At 44.6% G+C, this 8296-nt stretch overlaps 1 protein-coding gene across 1 annotated transcript; it reads right to left on the bottom strand.

Annotated features, from left to right (window-relative positions):
* Positions 1-516: 516 nt before the first annotated feature.
* On the bottom strand, positions 517-8077 carry c1galt1la (core 1 synthase, glycoprotein-N-acetylgalactosamine 3-beta-galactosyltransferase 1, like a). Its single transcript, XM_080833048.1, is given in 5 exon segments — positions 517-658; positions 660-863; positions 1807-2471; positions 6430-6718; positions 7723-8077. Coding segments are annotated over 4 exon segments (1134 nt in total). The 5' UTR covers positions 6668-6718; positions 7723-8077; the 3' UTR covers positions 517-631.
* Between the last annotated feature and the right edge of the window lie 219 nt (positions 8078-8296).

Consider the following 8296-nt stretch of genomic DNA (forward strand, 5'->3'; position numbering starts at 1 on the left):
ATACCCACTTCTCAAAACATGGCGTTTATCCTGTGGTGTATGGGCTGCTTAAAAAAATAAGAGTATGCCCACTTATACAGGGACCACTACACCACTGAATGCACCCATGCTATAAGGGCTGAAATCCACTGCGACGTTCACCTTCATGTGAACTCTCCTGTTTTCCCTGCAAGTAGTTAAAATGGCTGATTGGCTTAAAAGAAAAGAAAAGAAAACTTTCAAATACCATACTTTAAAATCAGCTCTCGAGGACATCATCACATTCAGTGCAAACAGCCATTCAGCTCTGCACAGGCATACCAGGACCCTCCCACACACCATGGAAGCCGCATTATTTACATTCCTGTTTCTCTCCAACATCAGCTCCTTTGTACATCTACTCATTACAAATTCCCTTTCAAATGCATTGCAAAAAACCACACACTCTCACTCACACACACACACACACACACACACACACACACACACACACACACACACACACACACAAAGACTTTCCCTGGGGGAGGTCACTGCTTGGGGCTGGTGTTCACAGGCACAGTCCTGTTGTCACTGAGGTGCTCGGCCATTGCTCCTTCGGCCACCGACAGCCCATCTGCCAGTGGCCCTGGCTGCCCCTGAGTGGTGCCGTTCACCGGGCTTGGCCTCTTTTCCACAGGGCGGTCCTCGATGCCAGGGCTCACCGCCGCAGCCGCTGCCTGCTCAGTCTGGGTCGACCCGATCAGCCCCTCAGGCACAGGGGGCCGGTAGCGAGGCCTGTAGCCGTAGGGGCGCAGGTGGTAGGCATAGTACTCCAGAATGTACATCAGCACGTTATCCACATAGTGGAAAGAGACGGCCAAGTCTGAACAGCACTGAGGACCCTGCAGAGAGAAAGAGTCAGGCAGACAGAGGGTCACAATAGGTAGCTGTTAAAACGGCGTGCAATTTCAAAACCTCTCCCTGGCAAACAAGAGGAGCTCCCTCACACATTTCACTCAGTGTAAGAAACCCTTGTTGATGAGCTGAGAGAACAGCATATTCAGGCTTATCTTTTCTTGTGCCTACATTACTTTCCTTTCTGTGTACATGATTCCTGACTCATTTAAGAGGCAGTGTTATAACTTTGAGTGGCAGAGCACAATGCGCTAATAATCAAAGTGCAAAATGCTGCCTGAAATTGTTGAAAGCAAAGGCAATCATTGCTGTCTGTGCCTACAATCATTTGCACATCTAATTGATCTGCATACAAATAAAAAGACAGTGAAGAGCGCCATTGTATACATAATTATCTGACACGCTTTTCCCTCTCAACATTATCGCTATTTACATAATACATTCATTTTGTACCATTCATGCCTGAGGCAATGATAGGACACAGACGATATTGGGTATTTTTCCATTATACCACACAAATGCAATACAGATGGGTCCTCATCCAGTGTAAAAGTGTATGAGAGTTGCAATCTGATTAATCTCCCTCTGCCTTCACCGGAGACTACAATCTATGTCATCAGGTAATTAAACGGAACACAATGGCTTCATTCTGATGTGAAGCTGTTAGCCACGTACAAAAGTGCTGAAGTAAGTTGTGAGCTGGCGGCAACAAGCTTTCATTTCCACTGCTGACTACAGAGTACACCACGTTCAGAACCAGTTCTTACTTCTGCACACTTTCAAATTACTATCCAATAGACAAAGTCTGATAAACATCAAAGCCAATGGAAATAAAAATGTACGCCGCCCGCAGTGGTGCCTTGGAGTTCAAAAGATACATTCACAAGGAGTTTGCTACATCACATAAATAAAAACCTTGATGAGACTTGCCTCCACGATGGTGTAATAGCAGTAGTTCCAGTACCAGAAGCTCTTGGGGAACGACCCCGTCAGGTGGTGCTCGGGGACGAACGGATGGAATGTCTCCCGGTGCAGTGTGTCCCTGGAGTCCCCCGCCAACACGCCCATCTTCTCCATGCACTGGCCCAAGGCCAGGTCCTCCACGGAGGTGGTGTGGGTGCACACCTTGGTGCGGAAGCCCTCCACGAATCGCCGCAGGGCCTCCTTGCTCAGGACGTAGCCCGCTCCCCCGCTCATGTAGCCCTGCTTGGCGTACGGCCTGAACCGCTTCCCGAAGTAGATGGGCTCCTCGGCCGTGTGGTTGGACAGGATCCAGCGCAGGTTGTCCACCACCACGAAGGTGTCGTCGTCGGCCTTGAGGAACCAGTCGGCCTCGTCGGCGTGGTTCTTCAGGACGTAGTGGAAAGCACGGATGGTCTTCCAGTAGAGCTGGTCGCGGCCCTCCCCGGTGCCCAGGCCCACTGCTGGGAGGTCCGGATCGTCCTCGGAGCTCATGAAGAGCACGACGTTACAGTGGCGGCTCCACGTGGCTTTCACATGACGAGCCTTCGTCTGCAGGTTGCTGGGCCCCGTCATCACCCAGCACAGAATACGCACTTTCTTATAGAGCTCGTCTGCAACGAGGCTGTCTTCGCCTAAATGAAGAAAAAGAAAACCAGTCATACCACATGTGCAACCGTCATCACAATTACAAAAGGCTCGAATTATAGGTTGTCTTTGCAAAAAATAAGTCCCCTTATGAAACTGCAACCACTGCAATACCCCACTTCATGAGTTGTTTGACCTTTCAATCTCGGTCCATTACTCCTGTTTACCATTTAAACTACACTACATTTGCCTGACTTTAAGAGGAACTATTGTGGTTTTCTGCTTTTCCCCTTTCATTAGTGTGTATCTAGCTTTTTGTGCATGCAAACAGTCTGCAAAGTTACAAAGCCCAAAGTACATGCCAGAGGGAGTAACTGTCTCTCACAGAAACCACTTTTCTCAGTTGCCTGAAATGCCTTACTGTAATTCCAGCACTTTTCCTTTGTCACAAGATGACGCAATCTTGTAACACAGTCCTATTGCCAACCTAGCGTTGGCACGCCATCACACAACACACAGCAACTTCTGGAGGCCAGGAAGAGTTTGTCCAGTTTTGTAGCCAGCACTCCGGTTGACCAATCAAAACAGAGTGGTCTAACTGACCAATCAGAGCACACTGGGGTGGTAGAGAGGGGCTTAAAGATACTGGAGCTCTAAAAAAAGAATTTCAGACAGAGGGTGAATAGATATAATGTGTACAAAAAAAGAAATGTGTTTTTGGAACATTAAAGCATGCAAATCTATTTGCTTTAGATCAAAAATAAAATGATGAAGATGGAAAATAAGCATAAAAGGCCCTCTTCAAGAAAATGCAGGCTGCCCTATCATCTCGGTTATGCTGGCAGTGTAATATTCAAACATTCAAAACACACACACACACACACACAGTCATCATCATTATCATCAGTGACATGAGTTTATCTTTTATCAATATGGGTATTTCTGTTTCTCCTAAGAGGAACATGAAACAAGCCTGACCAGACATGTGCTGCTAGCAGAATGCCTCAGCTGCTCTTTCATAAGCTTTGGCCTTGGGTCTGTTGTTAGCTGCTTAAGAATCTCTGGTGCCATTTCTGCCACTACTGAAAGTAGTGACTTGGCCTGCAGGCGAATAGTCTTTTTTGCTTGGGAAGGTCCCTAAGTGAGTGAAATCACCCAAAAGTATCGGAAGCCAAGTTTACACGGAGCCTAGATTGAATCTTTTAATTGCGTAAGGACGGAGCCTGATAACGAGAAATTTGCGTAAAGACGTACCCATCCGATTGAGGACAGCCAGTAGACAACATACAATTAGCAACGTTTAGCCTAACCGCATAGCCTTCATCCAATTTCCCATGAGGCTTTGCTCCGACCATTCTACATTCATTTATGAACAAAAAAGCAAATTAAAATCGCTGCCCAATTTATATGTGTGGTCATGAAAGTTATGTAACGTTTGAAGAAAAAGAATAAGATCAAGATAGGAGGCTAAACAAAAATCAGTAGGCTGGATTAATCAGAGTGAGTTTGAGACACACCATGAGTGAGATGTAGAGAGACAACAAGTGTTATATATATTGGTTGGAGATCGCGATGTGATCACATGGGACAATGACGTCATCAGGTTGCGTGAATCCGTGCACACGAACACCAGTCCCCGTACCGATTCAAATCTACTCACTTTCTACCCCCGATTCGAATCGTTGCAGATACCGTGTGCGGATAGAGAGTGTTCGTCTAAATGATAGGGCTATCTGTATTAGTTTCAGCTCGGACGCAGACAAACTCGACTCCGTGTAAACTAGGCTTTAGTGGCAGCCATGATGAGAGCTGCTCGAATTCTCAAAATGCTTAAGAGAGGTGCAGTTGTTCTTCCTTTTACATTTCCTTTAGTATAGGGTACACTGGATCATCCTATGAAAAAAGGAAAGCGGTTATGTCGCCTCACAATTCCTTGCGGCAGCAACAACCACCCAACTAAGGCCTAGGATTTTTTATTTGTGTTTCCTGTTTCAGCCCTGAAAAAATTAGGGTAGGTAGGTAGGGATTATCTTTTTTTTTATTTTATTCTTTGGCCAAAACTCTAGTGACACAATACAGTTTAATAGAGTAAAACTGAAAAACATGAGGACATTTATTTTTTCAATGTCATTCTTTAATTTTGTGCATAATGGTTTAACCATATTATTATACCTTTCTGCTAGACTAATGGCCCTATTAAGGCTTTCAAACCAGCTTTGTGGGCCAGTATTGAAAAATATGATAACTTTTTCTTCATATGAATGATAAACACTGTGCAGTTCCTCCTGATGATAGACTGGTGTAAATAGGTCACTAGCTGCTAACAAGTTTGAATTAATACCCTTCCTACAAACTACCGAATCACACACTCCTGCCTGGGTCTCCTAATACCCAGCAAAATCCTGTTCCAGTTTCACATGACTACGTATTTCTTATTTCTTTCTCGTGACGTATTTCTTGATGGGACGTGATCCCAAGATCAGATATATTAAAAATAAACTTCATACAAGGGACATATACAAAGTGAGTTGTATATACAGAGCAAGTTATAACTAAGATAGCTAACCGTGTGATAATCAGTGATGTGATGAAATTTCACCTAGTCATCAAACTAGTTATGTTTTTATTAACTGAGTTACCTGCTTATCAGAGTACAGGCTCATTAGCTAGTTGACTGGGTAGCTGGCAATCTTAGCTAAATAACTATACTGTACTGACGTTACCTGCCCATGAGAAATGGTTTGAAATAGAGTGCTAACTGGCTAACGACAAAGAAAAAGAAACGCCGGTGAGCATCACAAATATGGCTTGGCACGAACCAGAGAGGTCAGAAAAATATCTAAAACATGGTCTGTAGGTAATGAAATTGCCTTGAAGATGAGCCAACATTTTTTTGCCCGCCCAGTTGAGCTATAATTCTACATTGCACACAGGTGATCGCAAATGTCACTTAGTGAACCTAGGATGCCAAAGAATGTTAATCAAATTACAGCGCACGCATTTCTAAGTCAGCAAGCAAAACATGAACCCCCACTGCGAAACCCCCGATTAAGATCCTGGTGTCATTTATGTCCCGGGAAACAGGAAACACAATTTTTTTTTTCCTAGGCCTAACAACCAAGGCTAACTGGCCAAGGAGGACTAACTGGTGCATCAAGCTGTGTCAAGGTGAAAAGTGAAAGTGACTATTGCAGAGGCTCTGAATTCCACCTCTGCATTTGACCAATCCAAGGTAGTGACACACACAGCACCCAGTGAACACACACAGTGAAGTTATGTACACTAACCCGGAGCAGTGATCGGGGTTAGGTGCCTTGCTCAAGGGCACTTCAGCCGTGGATGTGGGCATGGGAGAGCAGTGTTCTACTACTTCCCCCGCCCACATTTTTCCTACTGGCTGCCCCTAATGTTGCCCCGCTAATGTTGACTTTCCTTGTAATGTAAACAACTGAGACTAGCTTGCTATCTGAAGTGAACTCCTATAGTTGGCTTATATTAGAGCCACGTCTTGTCTTGTCTTGTCTACATGTGACACGGATTGCTCAACTATTCCAGTAGCCTACATGACAGGGTTTAAGTTTTATGTTTTAAGAGTATGACAAGTTTGTTTACCTTATGAGGGGTATGCTTAATTTGAGTGTTAACTGTACATTCCACAAAACAACATTCCTTTTCTTTTCTTATCTTATCTTATTTTGCTGATATCTCAACTTGAACTTCCCTTTCGCTTGAGAATCGGGTGATGTTAACACCAAGGCAGCGAGTTATGGCTGATTTTTAAGGCAATACTGCAGGGCTATTGGCCCAATAGTAGAAATCGAAATGGTCTTTGTTTTGCAGCTTAAGGCCACAGGCTATAAGCCCCGGTTGGGCCGAAGACAGCCCTAGATGGCACTGGCCCAATAGTGGAATTACAGCTATACATTCAACAGCCTCATAACTGTGACATGAGTGCTGTTGTGTGTATGTGTGAATGATCTGAGTAGCACGCCACAGCACTAGTACCTTTTTCTTGTGGCCGTCTCAGGTTGATGAGAGCGGCTCCGTCCATCTTCCACTCTGCACTGCTGCCGCTGCCTGGCACTGCATCTCCAGCCTCTGCCGCCTTGCCCTGGGACCCTCGGTGCCGCACGAAGCTCCGCTCAAACCACACCTGACGCAGGAAGAAGTACAGCGTACAGGAGCCCAAGACGAAGCCCAGGAAGAAGGCACATCGAGAGCTGTGGCTCTTCGTGACCCCCATTTTCACGTCCACCTTTTTCCCTCAGACTCTCAGCTTACAGTCACTGCATGCCTTCAGGGAACAGGAGAAGAAAATGTTTAAAGCAAGTATGACACAGCAGGCCTGCACTTGGAACTATGTGAAACACAATGAGATTCTGTTTGGCTTTTGAGATTATAGTATTTAAACAACGGGTGTGAACGGTGGTTGTGCCCACACAGCTATCAGCAAACTGGGTGTTATCCTTATTAACTATAGTTCTATATGACAAGTCACATGATCTTAAATTTGAACCACAAAAAAACAGGATCGCTGATGTAATCATAGAGATTATAAGGACTAATATGATTTCGTGCAATTGACATTCAGGTTATATTCAGTATATTCCTTCAATTTCATCCAATTTCATGCAAGTTTTGAACTACTGGGTTAATTATTTACCAATACGACTTCAGATTACGGGTAAAATGTGCACTTTGGTATTGCTGGACCCTAACATTTCTACAATATACCAGTACGTAGAACAAGGCTAAACATAAGAGTGTTATCTGGCTAGCTCAGGTCACTAATACATCTACAGGGTATTTAGAAGTTCACCCAGGGCAAGGGACAGGGTTTTCTTTGTAGTGTAGACTGTGAATTAGCATGCATGAAGCCGTGCTATTATCACACATTACAACACATGAATGTAGCCTTCCTGTTTTCATTAAAGTAGCCTGGCATCGAAGAAAGCCAATGTTCATGCATTTTCCAATATCTATTGGCATCAATATGCTTTCCTCCTAAGTCTTTGGTCGTAGCCTACATGCAAGATTAAACGTTTTCAAAATCATGTCAGAATAAATGCAAATATTACGTACACGTAAACGTACACCTGTGATACATTGTTGCACTGTTGCAGTTACTACTCTATACACCTATGCTTAGGCTAGAGCTGATCTTACAAACCAAATTGTTATTATAGGGCTACGTAGCTCAAAGAACGATTTATTCATTGGCCTTTTTCGCAATCTTTTTAAATTTCGAAATAATTGGCTACACGCGCTCTGAGTTGGTTGGTAGGCGTCCCGTCTCACCTTAAATGTTGCTGTCAGTTGGCTATCTGCCGACACTTCACGTGGAGTAAGCTCGACAAAACCCACCAGTTGAAGTCCCTAGAGGTAATGCGCTGGCGATAGGAGAATTCGTCAGGTGACCTATCGTATCGGGTTGACCGTACGTGGTTTCAAACAGCGCTAAAGAGGGTCCAGGCTTTGTACAGGACAATACGAGAAGTTGGCATTGCATCCGCGTTAATTTCGCTGGTTTCTCTCTACATAGCATGGACCGTTGAACCGGTAAAACCCGGGCCCTACCTACCTTTGAACATAAAACATGTGAAAACATTAACAAATACGGATGCATCGGTAGCCACATATGTCATACGCTGCTTCCTTTTTTTCAGCGTGTGAACAAACTGTGTAAGGGGAGATAACGGAATGTCAGACACATCAGCCAATCAAATGGTTCTCTTTCTATGAGGTGGGCGTAATCTATCGGTAACGTCATCCACCAGAACCTCAGCTCGTACTGCAGACAGATAAAGTAGATACCGCGTTTGCGCTTCGACGTATGTCTGCGTGGTCGCCATAATGGAGCGGTCCTGAGATG

The sequence above is a fragment of the Sprattus sprattus genome (genome assembly GCF_963457725.1).
Source record: "Sprattus sprattus genome assembly, chromosome: 2".
Lineage (NCBI taxonomy): Eukaryota > Metazoa > Chordata > Actinopteri > Clupeiformes > Clupeidae > Sprattus > Sprattus sprattus.